Source organism: Podarcis muralis, chromosome 6 (genome assembly GCF_964188315.1).
Source record: "Podarcis muralis chromosome 6, rPodMur119.hap1.1, whole genome shotgun sequence".
Classification (NCBI taxonomy): domain Eukaryota; kingdom Metazoa; phylum Chordata; class Lepidosauria; order Squamata; family Lacertidae; genus Podarcis; species Podarcis muralis.
This window is the reverse complement of record NC_135660.1, coordinates 98,415,072-98,434,552: the sequence shown is the minus strand read 5'-3', so window position 1 is coordinate 98,434,552 and position 19,481 is coordinate 98,415,072. Positions and strand designations below refer to the sequence as shown.

Genomic DNA, 19,481 nt, shown 5'->3' with positions numbered 1-19,481 from the left:
TATTCTGGGCATGATCCAGTTCTCACGTAGCTGCATTGTCTTATACTTTCCGGATATCTCATGAGCATCTTATAAAGTGCGGTGCTCTATTTTACACATCAAGCAGGGACAGGACTGGTTTCTTTTTGTTTTCCAAGGTCTCTCTTAGAAGGGAGGGAGCTGCGAGGCCAGGCCGGGTCCCCCTCCGCGTCTCGCCGGCCTCCTCTCCCTCCCTCCTCGCGTCGCGATGACTTCAGCCGCTCGCCTCCCCGCCTTGCCGGGCGCGCCCATTGGCTGCCAGCCCCGGCGGCGGCGGCGGCGGCGTCTCCTCCTCCTCCTCCCGGGTCCGCGCCGCGTGTTGCAGGAAGTGCTGGCCGGGCTCCTGGCGCCGCAGCCTCTCAGCTGATCGGGGAGCGGAAGCGCCTCCCCGCTTGGACGGCGCCGGACTTTGCCTGGGGAAGCGCGCCGCCGAGCCGGGCTTCATTCCGGGAGCATCTCGCTGCTTTCTCCCTCCCGCGCTTGGGCCATGGAAGGGAAGCCGAGCGCGCCTCCGTCCTTCCCGCGGGGCCCCCGGCGGCTCAGCCCCTGACAAAAGCCGCCCTGAGCCGGAGACTCGCGCGCCCGGCGCATCGCCCTCCGCGGAAGGCAGGGAAAAGACATATATATATTTTAAAAAGGATTCCTCGCCGACCTCGAAAGAGAGGAGGAGGAAGGAAGGAAGGAAGGGGGAAGTCCTGCCCCGGCTCCCCCTTCCCCGGCAGACTGCGATGAGCGCATCTTGGGGGGCGTCGTCGGCATGGCATCCTTCAAGCCCTTCGGCCAGGCTGGGCCGAGAGAAGACGAGGAGGACGGAGGCGACTTGGACCGATCTCTCCAGCAGATGCTTCGGGCGATAGTGGAGGAGAGGAACCGCGTCAACATCCGCCAGGAGATCAGCGGGCTGGGTGAGTGAGGGAGGAAGAGGAGGGCGGACACCCCCGCCAGGGCAGCTCTCTGCCCCGAGGCGCCTCCGTCGCGCTGCGTGTTGCTGCTGCTGAAACAGAATAAAGGCAGCGCGTAGCTTTGGCTGGCCTTTGCCACCTTTTCAGATTGGAAGAGACAGACCAACAGGGCCAAAGGCAACCTGGTAGCCACAGAAACCTGGCAGCTGACCCTTCTTCGTGCCACGGAGATTAAGGGAGGAGGGGGAGTTCATACGTTGCGTTTCTCTGAGCGGGCGAGGCTGCTGTCAAAGGCACAGAACCAAGACATCGCTCTCTTTGTTGTTATAAAAGTGGCAGCCCAGTTTTTGGCTACTTCATAGATCCATATCTTTTAGGGTGTGAACCAATGCAAAGGAGGCCTAGTTAATTTCTAAGAAGAAGACATGCCAGTACCCAGGTCTGTTTGGAAACAGGCTCCTGTGATCTGCAAATCCTTCCGCCAGATTCCTGATAAGATTGAGCTCTTTGTCGATATTTAGTGGGGAAGGAAATCTACTCTGCACTTGCTCAAGGAGGCATTGGTTCCTGTCCCTCCTTCATATGTTTCAAGGGTTAAAATATGCCAGAGGTGGGCCCAGGAGCATATAAACCCCACAAGAGAATACAAGACTCCTTGTACTCCCCCCCCCCCAAATATTTTTATTTACCCAAACAAGAAAAAGGTAATTTTAGGATATAGTTTTGTGACAAACTTCCCCTCCCCTCCTGTTCACTTCAGGGATTCCTGCTCAGTTGATAAGCAGATGCTGAAAGCAGGGTGGGAATTTGTGTCTGCTGGTGATCTGTGAAAATAACAGTGGCAAGCATGTATTATTCTGTTAGCTAACCCACATCACATGCTCTTATGTAGGCAATCTTGAGGTATGAGAAACAGCATGCTAAGCAGTTCTTAGAAACACTCTGCCTGTCAAAATATGGTTACTAGGCCCCAAAATCCACATGTTTGGGGTTTCTGTATATTGCTTCAATGTATAGTTGATGCCTGTTGCTCCCTTAACAATGCCAAAAACCGCAATGGAGCAGTACATGACTGTCTTGAGGTTCCTTGTCTAGATTGGACAAAGTTTGCCTTATCTTCCGGTTGTTAAATTGATCAGGAGACTGTTGTAAGTGGCCACTAGTCCAATTGCTTGTGGCAAAAGAGAACTGTCTCCCCACAGAGAGGCCTTTGCAAGCGGTAAGAGAGTCTGGGTTTTGTTTTCCCTTCTTCAGTCTGTGTTTGCATCAGGCTAGCAGAGATATGCCTGTCTGAGCTATTAAACGTTTTTGTTGGGCTATTTACTAGTCTGAGATAGATGGTGGGAGAAGACAGCTAGATAGCAGGAAAGGGGTGGAGAGTGTGCATTTCTGGGGGCTCACTGGAAAGCACTGCAGCATCATAGTTTAATTGAAATCCACATGGCTTGGTTCTCCCTCTTTCCCCACCTCTCTTACTTACACACTTGCTCAGATAGCCAGCATAGAGCCTTTTCTTCATTGTCTCTCTTATCTCTGACTCATGGCCGTAATTTATGGTGCATGGATCCTATTGTCAGAGCAGGAGCCGCAGGAGCATTTTGCATGTGCGGACTCTGCCTAACAGCTGAGATCTCACATCACATGGAAACAATCTATAGCCATCTGTGAGGGAATTTGATAAAGCAGCATTGATTTTATTTCTCTGGGAGAAAACAAACTGGAAAACAAAACTGAAGCTTTATGCTGAGAGAATAAAGCTGGCTGTGTACTTTGTATCTAGAAAGCCATGTAAACAAGAGTATCTTTTTCTCTCCCCACATCCCACCCCCCAAAAAGAAATTGGACTTTGACTGCTTCCCGTGTTGATCCAACACCTGCTGTGTGTTCTGAGGTCTATGTCTGGATAGGATCTGGCCTAATCTCTGTGTAAATAGGTTAAGAGCTTTAACAGTAATCTGTTTTCTGTTGCTTCTAATATCCTTTGAAGCTGTTGGTCGAAACTTCTAACAGGTTTGCCTTGCTTACACTCCTAGGAATACATTCCTGTAGAACAGCAGAGTTATTTTGTCCTCCCCCCCCTCGAATCATGAAATTTATTTGGGGGCACAGCAGGGTTTCCCTTTCCCAGTGAAAACATCAGTAATGGTACACAACATTCCCTGAGCCTGTTGACCACTGCAGGTAGCCTGTTTACCTATGTGCAGTCACAAGTTGCTTGGGTTCCATGGGTTCACAGAAGGTCAAGATGAGGTCCAACAGCCCCACATGAAAGAAGGGGACACCCTAGGGCACTTTCTAAAATCCTCCATAGCGTTCAAGGGCTCTGGGGCACAGGCATGTGGGTTCCTCAGTAGAATAGTTGGTGTGGAAAGTGTTCTCTGAAGGTTGAAAGTGTGGAAAAGCAATTTGTGGTGGATGTTTCTGCAATGAACTTTTATTTGAATCAAGTGAGTGACTTTTTTGTAACGTTGCCTTTTGGTTGTACTGCCATTGTAGCTGCTTTATTGCAACAAATTAGGCATTAAGAGTGGCCAGCCCCTAGCCAAGTTTAAGTGACTGGGAGTGGCTGCCGAGACCACATAACAGATCCTGAAAGACCTACATTGGCTCCCAGTACGTTTCCAAACACAATTCAAAGTGTTGGTGCTGACCTTGAAAGCCCTAAACAGCCTTGGCCTAGTATACCTGAAGGAGCATCTCCACCCCCATCGATCTGCCCGGACACTGAGGTCCAGCTCCGAGGGTCTTCTGGTGGTTCCCTCCCTGCGAGAAGTGAGGTTACAGGGAACCAGGCAGAAGGCCTTCTTGGTAGTGGCTCCTGCCCTGTGGAACGCCCTCCCATCAGATGTCAAGGAAATAAACAACCACCTGACTTTTAGAAGCAATCTGAAGGCAGCCCTGTTTAGAGAAGTTTTTAATGCTTGATTCTATTTTTAATATTCAGTTGGGAGCCGCCCAGAGTGGCTGGGGTATAAATAAATTGTTGTTGTTGTTGTTAAAGTTGCATTCTGCCCTCTCTGTTTCTCTTTTGTGTGCTGCCACTGCCTTGTGTCTGATGTGCCACCATAGTGCCAAGATATCTTGGACTGACCAGCAGTTCTTACACAGCACCTGAATTCTGTCCCAGTGTTTGATAATGCAGCAGTTCTCTGGTTATTGTCGGACTGAGTTATATGTTGTTGTTGGGTGTGTGTGAAATCACAAGATTATTAGATGGTTTGATGTTCTTTTGTTTAGCTTTTCTTCCCACCTCCATCTCCATCTAAATCAGACCCTCCCTGCTCTGAGTGACTTCATAGTGTCTGTCAGGGTCTAAGTGAGCTCCCTTTGGGTCTGTGCAAATAGAGGCTAAAGATTCTCTATGCTTGTTGTTCATACTAGGCACTTCTTTAGAAAATAGTAAGCTTGAGAAAATCTATACAGCCCAATCCATCTCTTTAGAAGCCTATTGTGAAATAACTGCCAAGGAAGGCAATGTGGGTAGCTTGGGATTCTGAATATAATACTGTTCTCCGTCAAAGTGACTTAGGTTATGTACTCATTTTTGCTCTTGCAGTTTTTCCAGTGCAAATATGTATGAACTTGCATGTGACCACATCTGTAAAATGTTTGCAGTCACAAGGTAAAATAATGAAGCTGTATCTAAGTATAGGCCAGTCATCAGTTTTGACCAGTCCCTTTCACTTCAGGAATGTTGCCCGCTATTTACATTTTTGTTCCATGTACCATATATCTATTTTTCTATATTTTCAGTCTTATGTTTTTAATGTAGTACTGTAAATAAATCTAGCCAAGATTTCATTTCCTCTTTATGTTAACACATAAAGAGCCATGTTGTAGCTCCATTTCCAGCTATTTCAGCAATAAACTGCATGCTCCTGCCTACTGGAGCTGTTTATTTTAATTACATCAGGAGATCTGATCCTCAGTCTGTGACATCACATATAAGTGGGGTCATTGTAACAGTGAAAAAAGTCTGTTAAAATATCAGATGTCCATATAGCATCATCTCACATAAGCAGGGCAATTTGTGTTCTGCTTTTAAAACAGAAAGGGAGAAATCCTGCACAGAGCAATTTGAAAACTGTGACCTGTATAAATTATAGAAATTAAGCATATTTGCATAGGGCTAATTACTTTGCCTAATTTGTGGCCAAACTGCATGTTACATTAATCAGAGTTCAAAAACAAACATACACACACGGTTACTTTTATTTTTTAGGAAAAGCAGCTGGCGGGTCCTGAAAGTGCCATTAGCAGGGGCCCAATCCAGATTGGGAATATGGTGCTGCTTCAGTGACTCACCAGGCTCCATTTCCTTCAGAATAAAAGTAGTGTGACCCTATTCTTTTTTTCTGGTTATGAAAAGGGGGGGGGGGGGAACCAGGCACCTAAATATGGGACTTGCTTGCATCTTTGTAATTTCCATGGAAAATTACTGTATGTCCCTTGACAATGTTGGATGCAGTGAGGTACAATACTGGCTTCCCTCTTCTATCCAGACACCAAAGAGAAGGGGCTCCTGAGGCAGAGGCAGCAGTACCTTGACCTGCTATCCCTAATAGAAAAACCACGCTGAGCGCCTGCCTTTTCCTCTTCCTTTAATCTGTTTTGCCTGCTGCAAGAGTGGTTGATGTTTTTGGCAAATGTGCCAGATTTAGACAACAGTGTGAGTCAGTGCCAGTCCAGTATACACGCCAAGCCCTGTGCTTTGGTACGTATGTCAGAAAAGTCTTGCTGGATCAGACCAGGGATCAACTGGGTGACCCCCACTCACGCTGGCCAGCTATGGCTCTTTGTCTCCAGTATGTTGTTGGGTTGCCCTCCCCCCATGCAGTGGCGTAGCGTGGGTTGTCAGCACCCAGGGCAAGGCAAGTAATTTGCGCCCCCTAACCCGTGGATTTGTGCCCCCTAACCCGTGGATTTGCCCTAACCCCAGATGTTGCGCCCGGTGCGGCCGGCCCACGCTACGCCACTGCCCCCATGCCCAAGTGTGGATCGTGCCAACTTTGGCTGACAGAATCTGGCAACATCTGGATGGCCTCGGGTTCCCTGTCTCTAGTTTAGAGGGATATTTATTGCTGCCTCTGAACATGCAGCTTTTGTTTCACTATTATTATTAAATGGTGCACAAGACAACACATTTATGCTATATAAGTTGCACCAATGTTGTGTTACATGGGTCCCAAGAAACATATGAAAAGCACATTTCAATTAATATATCTAAGAATCTCAAAGAAGAGAATGAAGTTAAATTATGTAGTTTTTTTTCTTTTCATTTGTTTGGGGGGGGGGGCTTGTGTTTTTGTAACTATTGTAACATACTAAACCATCATACATTTTAGTGCCCTAAGCTCATCTAATTTTGTTCCTAACGCAAAATTTATTGTCATTTCTCCAAATGAGAAACCAAAACTATCAATAAAATAAAGGGTAATTAACCTAGACTCTCTGTTTTCTTGAGAGATTTTTTAACTGTACTTAGGGGGGGGGGGGAATTAGAGAAATTCTGAGTCATGCTTTGCATATCATGCTTCTGGTTGTTTTATTCATGTGTAGAATACCATTTTGAGAAACTTTTGCCAGATACTGAACTTTGGAAATTTAGAATGATATAGAACATGGTAACTATATGTGAAAAAGAAAAATGGGACAGTAGATTGACATGTTCATGGAATTCCCCTATTATCTTATAACAAATTACAAATGTGTTTTGGATAATGTTGGATTAAAATCCTAGCGATGGAAATAGAGAAAGTGTACAGTAGAGACTCTCTCTCTCTCTCTCTCTCTCTCTCTCTCTCTCTCTCTCTCTCTCTCACACACACACACACACACACCCCTCAAGTTCTAGGGCGGGGAGGGCATCCTTGTGCTGGCCTTTGAACCCAGCAGGTGTAGCCATCAAGAAGGATGAGACGGCGTCTGCTGACCTGGTGACTAACTTTGATGACTCCTGACTCAGGATGGCAAGGGTGGAAAAGAAGTGGCAGCAAAGCAGCATGCTGCTGTGCATTAGAGCTTGAGGTGCAGTTTCCATGCACTCACCCACCTGGAAATACTGCTTCTGAAGGCCCAGGGGAAAGGGCCTGGTCTTAGAGAGTTCTCTAGCATGCATCAGAACACAGGGACCTCTGAAGAAAGCACCCTTGTGCCTCTCCAAATGGCAATACAGGATGGGGTTTTACAAGAGACAGCGAAGAACAGGGACTGTCTTTGGAAAAGGGAGTGAGAATACGTTCTTTTCCCTTGGTGAGTGGCTGTCAAGCCCAAGTCAGCTTTAAGGCTGAAAAAGCTCAAGGAGGGAGAGCAGGAGAAGCCCAGAAGTTCTCCATCAGCAGTTGGTACCTGGGCAGGAGGCTGAGCAGGTGTGCAAGTCTCCCTGGGCACAGTCTTCACCACTATGGGCGGATGGAGGGCACTTCTGTTTGAATTGTTGCAATCCTTTCGATCTATCTATCTATATATAAGCATGTGCAAATGTGTGCCCTCTTTTTTCTTCTTGGCCAACTAGAATTGGCCACCCACCTATTTCTTTGTCATCTGTGTCACACCTAGCATAGTAATCTGTGATTATCTCCATTAGATACTTCTCCAGTAGAAATGGTAATACATAATTCCTTCATGCTTTGCATAATTCATGTCAGATTTGTAAAGGATTTATCCTTTTGCGTGAGACACTGTTACTTAACCTTAACTTCAACAAGAAAGTTGTAGGGTGTTTTTTGTGTGTGAGTTTGTGCGGAACACTCTGGGTGGGCGGCTTGCTTTCACTCCTTGCTAGGGCTCAGCCCTAGAATATGTTGAGGTGGTGTCTGTCAGTATTGACTGGTCATAGTAGCCAGAATTCATACCTGTGGGCCAATGGGGAGGATTTCCAAGGGTTGTAGTTGGTAAACAGGCTTGAACCTTGCCATGTTCAGTTGCAGAAAAATGAGAAGCGCTGGCTCTTTAAGGAATAACAATCTATCTGAGTAATAATGTTTTTGTGTCTGGAACTGACATATACTTCCCTGTTTGCTACAAAGCCACATCATCCTTCCACATGAGGTTGGGTCATTGTGAGTGGCAGCTTATTTTGGGCACACATACAACCTGAGTTCTGCCTACTTCAGATAACTGTTTTCCTTAGAAAGGCCTCCCTCCCTCAATGAGGGTCAATTCCTTTCTTTCCTTCTCAACAAGTGGGCCCTTCAACAAAACGTTGCAGTATCCCTGACATGTAGGGCTGGTTTGAGCCCTAGGCAAGGCTAACAACTTGCACCTGCAACCCTGCCCCCATTGCTAAATTCAGTTTTCAAAAACAGATGTATTGTAGAAAAAATGAAAACTACAAAACTTGAAATTGCTAAATTTATTTTAAATTGCAAGAATATATAATACAACAACCTTTAATTATCTTTCTGAAATGCAAAAGAAGATCCAAATCTCACTTTCCATTCCTTTTCCTTTGTAAATTTCCCAACCAATTATTTCAAGTCGAGCCCTAATGCATGGGCATGTTCAATGGATATAGTTGCCAAGCCAATAACTAGTTTCTTCTGCAACATTGTTGAGCGTATGTAAGTTTTTATTAGTTTGAGCTTTGAGAAATTGTGTTCGCCACTTGCCACTGACAAGGGAAGAAGTGTGAGAACGATCCTTAGAGCAACAGAAACATTAGGCACATTATCCAGGAGTTTTTATTGTAGTATGAAGAGAAGTTCTCCTTGTAGCTGCATAGACTTTGGAAGTCTTTGAACTATTTTTATAAGTTCACAGCACAGATCTTCAGCATCAATATTTTTGCAGTAGTGGTTTTTCCAAATTCTCACAGGCATTAAGTACATCTTCAGTAGATTTTTGTTGTTGATACTGTATATATCATACAGGTAGCCAAATAGGGAATTATAATGTTGTAACTTTTGGAATCTCTCTTCAACATAACCACTAATCTACTCTATGGACTACCTATTTCAATTATACGTAAACAACAATTCTAATGTATGAATTACTCAAAACTGATAAAAGTAAAAGATTATCAGAAATTTATACGATATAACCAAAACTAATCTTTATAAAACACCCTGTCCCTCAGTGGAGAGTACTGCTCCTCTCTGATTTCTGTACCCTCAGCAGTTTCCTAGTTGGCCCTGCTGAGCCTGTGGCTGAGGATGTAGATAACACAAAAGTGAGCTCCAAAGGCAGGAATCCCTAATTCCAAGTGTTTGTCATCTGAAACATTTTAATAGTTCAATAGTTCAGTTTGCAGCCAAGCCAATGGATTTGGCTGAGGGGAGGCGGGAGGAGGCAAACTAAGCCATCCAACTTCTGGTGTGCATTTAACAGTGGATTTTGAGCATAGCCCCCCTGCCACTTGCAATAGAGGTATAATGATCAACTACATTGCAGGGTTGTTGTGCATTATTTTCTCAGACCGACCTGCAATCTGAGGATAAAAACAATGGATAGCTGTAGCCCATCTCTCAACCTGTGATGGGGTCCAGTATCTCTGGACAACACTGGAAGCTTGTTTTTTGGAGCCTGACCAGTGTAGGAGCTACACAGCAGGGCTTTCTAAGACACTCTTTCCTAACCTGCAGTTTGGGGGATAATGGACTGTATTTGCTGTGAAAATTTGCATTGGCACTTACATTTTTAAACTTCTGCTAAAGAAGAACTGAATTAGAGTAGTCTTGTCTTTGCTGCTGCCTTTTGGGCTTAGGGAGGGTGGATTTGCTGTTGCCCAGTTGTCCCTATATTAAAATACAGGATTTCTTGAATCATTTTCTGTTCTGTGAATCAGGAAGTGACTTTTTCTGACATTGGTGCTTTCTTCATAATGTGTCTCTGCCCCCCTATTTCAATTGGCACCCCCCATCTGAACCACTGAACATTCTGTACTTTTAAGTTACTTATGGGGCAGTTCTACCCCCCAGGTTTTTTCTGCAGTTTGTGGTATTCTGCACACCTCCTGCTCACCCCTTTGTCTGCTGATGTCTCATGTATGAATGGTGTCCTTTGAGTTACGTAAGTGTGAGCCTGGTATACTCTTAGTATATGGAATTGATGTGGGAACTCTTCAATGTAGTCTGTTCCTATGTCAAACTTGTAATGGCTGAATTCAGAAAACATGTGGGACAAATGGATGGTGATATTTAAATCTCTATTATTACTGTAATGAGGAATAAAAAAATAAAATGTTAAAGCTGGCAGCTTTTTCTATCAATGTGTAGCTACAGTTTTGTAAGCAAAAGCTACCTTGCACTTTCTTCAACATCCACAGTCAGACTTTGGTAACATGCGCATTTATGTAAATGTAATAGGCTTTAATTGATGAAAAAGCAGGTCACTAAAATTCTCTATTTGATTGTTGGACCTATTAATTTGTGTGTCAAATATATTTTTGATAACCGTTGAAAAACAACACTACTGTTGCATTTACTGAAAGAGTGTTTGGACTTCTGAAACTGTACAAGGGGAGGGAGGGGTGATCTAGGTTAATTGGTGGCTGGCAGCCTGGAAAGAGGATTGTCTTGTCTGCTTTGTTTCTTAGTCTTGCAGCTTGCTGAAAAAGAAAAAGGAATGTGAGCAGGAAGTTAATAAAGGTTTCTGCTTGCTTGTCAATACGCCTGGTGGCAGAATTGTGGCATAAAGGCATCCTATGCCTTGTTCCAGAATTCTGACAGGAGGACATGATTTTAACTCACTCCCCTTGCTCAGCAGACTGGATGATGTCACCACAGGTCTTGGCTGCACATTCAGGTGTTGCCCTTAACATGTGCATCCTGCTGTTGCTCAGAGCTCTAACTGGCTCTTAGTATCGGTTCTTTCTCTGTTGTATTTTTCCTCGATAGCATCAGCAAGTAGTCTCAGGCTCTGCATTCTTGTCTTTGATTTAAAGCGTAGCTTAGAAATGTGTACAATTTCTCTCTCTCTCTCTCTCTCTCTCTCTCTCTCTCTCTCTCTCTCTCTCTCATATCCTCTGGCACCTATAGAAAAGGACCCTTCCGTCCATAAGATTTGAGTGATATCGAATGTTAGTCATGCAGTATGACTTAGTTGGATATCAAACCCCTTGCTTTCAGTATGATAAGCCTTTAGGACACTACCTTCTGATCCCCACCCCCTACGTAATCTGCCACTTAGAGGAAGCAAACCCTGCATGCCAAGCTTAACAACAACAACAACATACCTCTTTAAATTCCTTATGGACAAATAGAGCTGCCATTCACTTGGAAGTGTAGCTCTTATTTTTCAGATTGGTGTCCGTGTGTTTAATTACTGCCAGTTGTATACAGGAAGTCACAGAGGGGTGAGCAATCTGTTCTTAGTATTTAACTCCCATTTTATTAGTAAGGAGAACTTGTGGTTTGCTTCTGCTTGTGTTAATTCCCCTTAAGGAAAACAAGAGCTAAAATTTGGGGTGAACTATTCAGAAGGCCAACACATCCCAGTGAGACGTAACCCTATAGCTCTTCATATGTTGTTTTCAGAGTTTACAATTGTTTAAATAGCGAACAGGCTTTTTAAAAAAATATGAAACTACCTTACACAGCCAGACCTTTGATCTGCCCCATTGCCTGTGGTAGTCCAAAGTCTCAGTCAGAGCCTGCCCCCCCCCCCGCTCTTCCATAATATCCTTTAACTAAGGATGCCAGGGGTTCTAAGCATGTGCTCTGCTTCTGTTTTGTTGTGCTGCCGTTAATGAAGGGATCCATGACAGTGCCACTTTTTGTGTGGGGACTCAGATCTCTTCCTGGCAGTAGAATGTGTTTTCTCTTCTATTAATGCAAGATGCCAGCGGTCCAAAGAAAAGCCCACATATAACTTTGGCTGCAGTTCAGTACTTTTTTAAAAAAATGCAGTCAGTCCTGTGGTAGAACTCCCTGGGCTGCATTTGGAGGAACTCCAGAATTTAAATGATCATTATTTAGATCTCACTTCTATTATTAGTGATGGAAAAGTGCTGAGCAGGGCTTCCAGGGATACCTTGTTTCAGAATTAGTAAGCCTCCATTGGGCTGCTGCCAAACCCCAACAGGCAGCTCCGCTTTAGAGGAATTGATTTAAGGGGACTGCAGAGCATTTGCAAATCCAGTTGAAGGGCATGACAGCTTTGGGTGCTCAACAGCTCTGAAGATCAATAACGGAGACAGCAACTGAAATGTGCAAGATCGGTCATAAACATGTTCTTCTAGATGCTTTGTAAGAATATGTTTCAACACAGTAGCAGTATTCAGATGGAATATGAAACCATGGGTTACTACTGCTAAGAACTACGCTAGCAGTCCCTGGGCTCCCCTGCTCCCCATTCACCAGTTCCCCTCCAGCAATAGCCATGAAGATGGGATTGAAAGCACCTGCTTCTGTTACAATGCGCTGTGGTTTAGTGTGGCATCTGAACTCTGAATTGTGGCTAATCTAAACTATGGTTTGTAAAAAGCAGCCACCTTCATTAACTACAGCTGGAGGTTGGCTTGCTTTCACTACCCATACTTAAGATTAACCACTTTTGTGGTGTCTTAAGGTTCTGTGAAGCACAGATTCATAGAGCTGGTAAACACTGGTGTGAGTTTTCCAGAAAAAAATCATTGACCTAAACTGACCACCTTGATATATCCTATAAAAGTGCAGTTTATAAATATTTCCAGTGCATTTTTTTCTGGAGATACTCAAGGATATGCAGGACTGGCACCTCCCCCCCCCCCCGAAGAAAAGCACTGAGTATTTCAGTAAATAAACACATACAGTACATAAATAATAAAGTTGGTGAAGTGAACCATGTTAATTTTATGTGCTGTGTAAATATCTTGAAATGTTTTCCCAATAGTGAAAAGTTTTTGAACTGTAATGCTTAATTGGGGGCTGAATCAGTAAAATACGCTTCATGTAGCTTAAATGTCACAAAATATTGAATCCAATTCAAAGCTTTGCCTGGATTTTTTTTTTTTTTGCTGAAATACTTTTTTGCTCTTGAAAATTTCAAACAGTGTAAGCAATGTCTTAAATGTCTTAAGATATTGAAGGTATTTAACACACTAATTTTATATTTCCTCAATATTTATGCTTTTGCACCTATTATATATACAGCCAAAATGCATCTTAAAAACTTGACTGGTATGCCCAATCTGCGGGCAAGAGGGTATCTGGGTCACTCTGTTCTTTTCTCTTGCCACTTACCTTTTGCAACAGGGTTCTGTTGGCCTTTGAGCAATGATGGTCTAGTGCCACCATCCTTGCCTCTTTAAACTAACAAGTATTCCCAAGGCACTTCCCCTGTCAGGGCATGGCATGGCAGAGACAATAATGGCTTTCATGATTTGAAAGTGATCTAGAGTGGCTGCAATTTTGTCAAGGTGATTGCTTCAGCTCTGTATGTATCCATAACTCTCTATTCTGCAATGCTTTGTCTACCAGCTAGCTTTTAGATGCTTTCATCTTCCTAAACCCTGTTTGCTGGTCTGCTTCTGAGGCACCATCAGAGATGGTTCCCCTTTCAATGCGCATGCAGTTTGTTGAAACAGGAAGTGTGTATTAAAGCGCATTGCCAAGAAAAGTCTAAAATTAATTTTCCCGATTAGAAACTAGACATTTTCCCGATCAGAACAACAGAAACTCAACCATCTTGGTATGACATATCCTCTTTTTGTGCAAAAGTGTCACTGACAGTGACCACTATGGCGGTGTGTGTGTGTGTGTGTGTGTGTGTGTGTGTGTGTGTGTGTGTTCTGCTCTGCCACACTTTTGCCAGAGGGGACCATTGCCAATGGAATCCAAGCAGGAGCCCTAACATGTTCTCTGCATCTGACAAAAATTAACTTGGCGTTTTGAAAACATGGTGTTTACAAGGCAAAACAGCAGCCCCTTTTGCTCAGGAGTTCCCAGTCTAGATTTTAGATTGGGAAGGGCATAGGTCAAGGAAGGAGAGAAGTGGCAGTTGTACATACAGCTAATCCATTTTGTTGTTGTTCTGGAATAAGCTTCTGTGTGATCAAGAAGTGTCTGGGCAATGAGTTACTATGACTTTATTCAATTGTATTAATTGTTTTGATGAGTTTGTTGCTGCTGTTTGCTTTGTATGCTTTTTAAAAATACTATTATGATTACTCTGAGCCACTCTGAGCTCAACATTTGTCACTGGAAAAGCAGAATGCAAATATTAAATTAAACATATATAGGGTTGGTTTCAGTTGAATATCAGTATAAATCCTTTTGATTTTACTGTTGGCCTGTTATGAGGTAGAAGGTGAAGGTGAAGCCTATTTCTGGTGTGTTTGTAACTGCTTGCTCTGCAAGATCTGTGAATATGTTTTTAGATTACTCCTATCCTCTTTGTTCATCTAACAATTAGGTAAAGGTAAAGGGACCCCTGACCATTAGGTCAAGTCGTGGCCGACTCTGGGGTTGCAGCGCTCATCTCGCTTTACTGGCTGAGGGAGCCGGCGTACAGCTTCCGGGTCATGTGGCCAGCATGACTAAGCTGCTTCTGGCGAACCAGAGCAGCGAAGGAAACGCCGTTTACCTTCCCGCCGGAGCAGTACCTATTTATCTACTTGCACTTTGATGTGCTTTCAAACTGCTAGGTTGGCAGGAGCAGGGACCGAGCAACGGGAGCTCACCCTGTCGCGGGGATTCGAACCGCCGACCTTCTGATCAGCAAGTCCTAGGCTCTGTGGTTTAACCCACAGCGCCACCCGCATCCCAATGTCATCTAACTATTAGATTTTAGCAATTCGCTTTGACAGTTGAGCCTCTTGATAATCTAGTGAGATTTGTGTAAAGTGCTCATTTGAGAATGGAGCAGATGCTGGAAGGCATTGAAATAATGGGGATTTACACACACACACACACACACACACACACACACACACACACACACCGGCCCTGGGTCTCCTCATAAGGAAGCTGTGCCTGGAGGAAGAACTGTGAGGGAAGAGACTTCATCAGGCAAGGCCTCCTTCCACCTGCCTTGCTCCACCCTCCAGTCTCTACTTCTCAGTTTGTATTGTATTATTTTATGCAGTGTGGCTTGCCGTTGTTTTATTGATTGTAGTTTAGAAATTATTTAGAGTGGGTTTCTGTTTTAATTTTTATATGCTGATATTTAATATTATATATTAAAATAATATTAAATATTATCTTATACTATTCTAATGATTGTTGAATGTTATTTTATTTTATGTAGGTTGCTTATTTTAAAGTTATGTTTTATTATCACATTTTTGTATTGCATTAGATTGTTGTACATTTTTTGTTTCTTCAGCTTCTATTCTTGGGTATTGTAAGATAGAAAGAGGGTATACAAATTAAAAGTGATGATGATGATGAGCAGGCAGTGGCAATTAAAGAGAATTAAAGGAAACAGTTTGAAGAAGGTACAGAGTTCTGATCACTGCACCTCAAAACAGATAGTGTAGACCTATGACTATGATTCTATGACACAGAGGGTTTTCTTCTTCCGAACACTGGAATTCATGGTCCTCTGATTAACCAGCTTGGCAGGAAGTTCAGGACAGACCAAAGGAATAGCCTCAGTTTATGAACTTCTATGCCTCAAACAGCGGTTCTCAACCTGTGGATCCCCAGATGTTGTTGGACTACAACTCCCATCATTCCTGAGCTCTGGCCTTGCTAGCTAGGGGTGATGGGAGTTGTAGTTCGACAACATCTGGAGAACCACAGGTTGAGAAAGACTGCTTATGACTAGGTTTGATGGCTTTAAAGGGAAATTAGACAAATTCATTAGACAAAAGTCTGTCATTGACTATTAGCCGTGTTTGATGGTGGCTGTATGCAGCTTCCAGGTTTCAGAGATGATATGCCACTCCATTTCACTTTGCCAGGGGGAAGAGCAAGAGGCCCTCGTTCTGCCCCTCCCAGAGGCATTTGGTGGGTCACTGTGGAAAAGGGGGATCTTGAGCTAGAGGGAGCTTTGTTCCAGCCCAGCAGGGCTCTTTTTATATTTTAATATTCTTCTCACCATTTTTATTGTATGTATTTAAATGGCTATCACGCCCCATCTGGCAAACAGCTGTCTAAAACAAAAAGATGTGAGATATAACTGGAGAAAAATAGTTTTGGAGGGTTGGCGTGACCTCTGCTGGAAGTGTGTAGATTTTTAGATTATGGAAGAAGGGATTACTGCCACCTCTCCCACTTTCAGTTCTGGCCTAGTTTTCCCTTGTGTCTGGGTTGTATTGCCTCAGGCCAAGGTAGTGTAGAATGGGTTTTAAAGTCATTTTTGTAAAATAATTATGATCCAACTAGATATTGTCCTAACTGGAATGACAATCTTTCTCCCCACCCCCCACGTCAAGCAGTTTAGGATCCAAACTACAGCCTGTAGATCCAGTGGCCCCCCCCTGCTTGATGCTTGATTTATTTATTTATTTATTTATTTATTTAAAATGTTTACATCCAAACCCCTCATGACTATATTAAAAGCCAAAACCACAATATAAAACCTAAAGCAAAACAAACAAGACCTTATATTTTTACCATGGATATACAGTCCAAATGGCAGCAGGAACAGAATAGCCCAAAGGTCTGGCTATTCAGATGATGATATTGGTGAAAAGCACAAGCTTCAGCTAGTGAGACAAATCAGAACTGGCCATGATAATTCTCGTGCTAGATCCATTCACAATGGATTACTGTGGATTCTCTATAGGTGTGCTAAGAGGGTGAAGCAGTTTCTGGTGAATGGAAATTATTTCCCCATCCTTGAACAAGGCACTCTCCTCTTCCTCATCAGCCAAGGGACGGTTGGGAGTGGACCCCCTTGCGAAGAAGAAATCGGAGCCCACTATATGCCCCCAGCAGTTCCTGTGAAGGCCTGCCCTGCCCTGCCCTGCCACACACCTGATGTCATATATGATGTTAATAATAATAATATCTTTATTGTCATTGCCCCCTCTCATGGACAACGAAATTACTTGTGTATGAAGTCAGGTGTATGGCAGGTGGGTGTGACTTCCCCCAACAACCTCTTGGGCCAAGGTTTGATCAAGAACCAGAGGTTCCTTGCCCTTGCAGTCGCCTTTTAAAGATGCTTTGGAAATTGCTGCTGTTGCAAAATGTCTCTGAGTGGAGCTGGAGATCCAAGAATATTCAGTAGTTCATCCGATGCTACCTCAAACTGGTTGGCTGTCCTGTTCCAGGCTCAGTTTAAAGTGCTTTCAAAGTTATGCTAACCTTTTAAAATCCCTGAATGATCCACAGCTAGGACAGCTCCTGAGTCCTCTTTCCACACATGAAGCTGACTGGTTTCTAAGCTTAGTTTCAGAGGCCCTGCTCTTTGGCACCCTCAGGGAGACCACAGGCAGCTGCAAAGCCTTTGGGCCGTGGCCGCAGCATTCTGCAATTCCTTCCCTGAGAAGATGGGTTGGACTCCTGCTCTTCTTGTTTTCAGCTGAGCTTTAAAAACTCTCCCAATTAAAGCAAGCGTTTAATCTTTAGCCATTTTGTGTTAGTCTGCTGCTGCATTTTATTGCTTTTTCCTTTGTAATTGCATGTACTAAATTTAGTGATTATTTTAACATTATTTGGGTCTTGTAAGGTGCTGTGGATATAATTGTTTATAGAAAAGTGGGATACGAATTGTATAAATAAAATAGGCAAGGGCAATGATTTTCCTTTTTCCTTCATCAGGTGGTTTCTAAGATGTTTTTAAAGCTCCCTGCAATGCAGTATCGGCCTTAGGCGCCCCTTTAAATGATTCTCTTTGTATCTCAGCATTTTAATCTTATAACCAAAGATTTTGAGCAAACCTGTAATTAAGAGTACAAAGGCTTCTGGTTGAGAAAGAGATTCAACATGCTGGATGCCCTTTAATTGGAAATATTCTTAATTGCTTTGAGAGGGAAAGCAAGGAAATAAGAGGTGTTCTGCTGTACTAGGCTAAGCAAGATTTAGCTGAGCAACTTCTCTGAAGCAGGAATCAAGGTTAAGCTCTCTCTCTCTGCTCACTAACCACAGGCTCTTGCCAAGATCAGCTTATGGTTAGTGAGAAGAGAGAGCTTGACCCAGAGCCCTAGATATGGGGGAGGAGGGGCTAGCTAGGATTTTTGCCCCAGGTGAAGCCTCCAGAGGCGCATCATTGAGGGTCCCAGCCTGTGTGTGTGTGTGTGTACACAAATGCACTTGGGTGTGCCAAACTGGGTCTTTCACCCATGGGAAATAGAGCCTAGTTTTGCCCCCGGCTTAACCACATTGGACAACATCACTGAACCAAGCCTTGCCTTCTCTCAGTGCATTGCAGCAGTGAAAGCTACCAGGGAGGGGCACTGTGTCTGGGAGCTCACACAGTCTCATCAGGCCAAGTTTTGGCTTAGTCCGCCTTGCAAACCAGACCAGTACGGTATTTTAGATTACATTGGGAACAAAGAAATAGTTCAACTTTATCTTGCTTATGGAGCAGGTTCAATGGATTGTGGACATTTTAAGGTTGGCATTTTAAAGAGTGTTGTATAGCATTTAATTGGTGGGTGAAATTAAACTGTTACTTGTAGAAAGTAAAAGAAAGATGCCTAGATGAGTGACTTCCTATCTTTCCCCTTTTTCTTTCACCACTTAGCTTAGATGGGAGGTTGAAAGGGGGAAAGTTCTAAATGTATTTGGGGTGAGAGCAGCTCCTGAAACTTACTCCCCCCCCCATGGGTGCCAACTTGAATAAAATATGGGGGGCAGGTAAGCCCCACCCTGCATAATCAATCTCAAGATGTAGTGCATACACACAATCTGAATGGTAATGTCCCTCAACTTTGAGGGATCCAGCCCCCTCAAATATTTTATTGGGAGCTAAAGAGACCTTGGCCCCTAAGAGTTGGCTCCTATTCACCCCCCCCTTAAATCTGTGGATTATAAATGAACCTTTATCTGCTGAAGAACCTCTGCATGTTGCATAGGATTCTGGGCAGTGCTCTTGGTTGCAGGCAGCTCATGCTCGGGCTTCATTGCTGCAGTGTATAAACAGAGCGTAAACATGGCCATCGCTCCTGTGCTGCACTGCAGAGGCAGATTGGTGGTAGTGGTCTACCTGTTGCTGCACCACTACTGACCTTCAGATAAAGCAACCTCGGCTAATACTGCGAAGGCTTTCTCAGTTTGAGAACCACAAGGTGAGACACAGTTCTAGAGACATGAAGTGGACACCAACTGCAATGGCCAAAAGCAAGTTTGAAGGTGTACAACGAGGCTGGGGCAGCCGATATTGTTGCGCAACAGCTCCCATCGTTGGTCACCATTGGTCATGGTGGTGCAAGCTGATGGGAGTTGCAGTCCTCCAACCACTAGAGGGCAACAGGTGTCCCTCCTGCTGTAGAATTAGCACAGCAGGCATGGCTTAGACCAGATTCCCCAAAGCTAAGATTCCTAAAGCTAATGTGTTACCATGATGTTTTGCATATGGTTGCCTCGTATGCCTGACGAAAGAGTCTGCACTCTATTTCAGGAGTGCCTGTGCTGCTTAAAATGCTGACTAGGTTTCTTGGCCCGTTCTTGAAATGTGAATTGGATGATGGACTCAAGGGCATCCTGATCAAATTTGCAGATGACACAAAACTAGGAGGGGTGGCTAACA

General features: G+C 44.0%; 1 protein-coding gene across 3 annotated transcripts in view; it reads left to right on the top strand.

Moving 5' to 3' along the window:
• Positions 1 to 320: 320 nt before the first annotated feature.
• The window catches only part of KIAA0930 (KIAA0930 ortholog), a 54,719-nt gene continuing 35,558 nt past the window's right edge, over positions 321 to 19,481 (top strand). Inside the window, exon 1 of one of the 3 annotated variants that reach the window (XM_028728663.2) lies at positions 321 to 923. In XM_028728663.2, the coding sequence (XP_028584496.2) occupies positions 776 to 923 (148 nt within the window). In that variant the 5' untranslated portion in view covers positions 321 to 775. The remainder of the gene's footprint in view (positions 924 to 19,481) is intronic. The other 2 variants (XM_028728662.2, XM_028728660.2) reach the window with 2 other exon arrangements.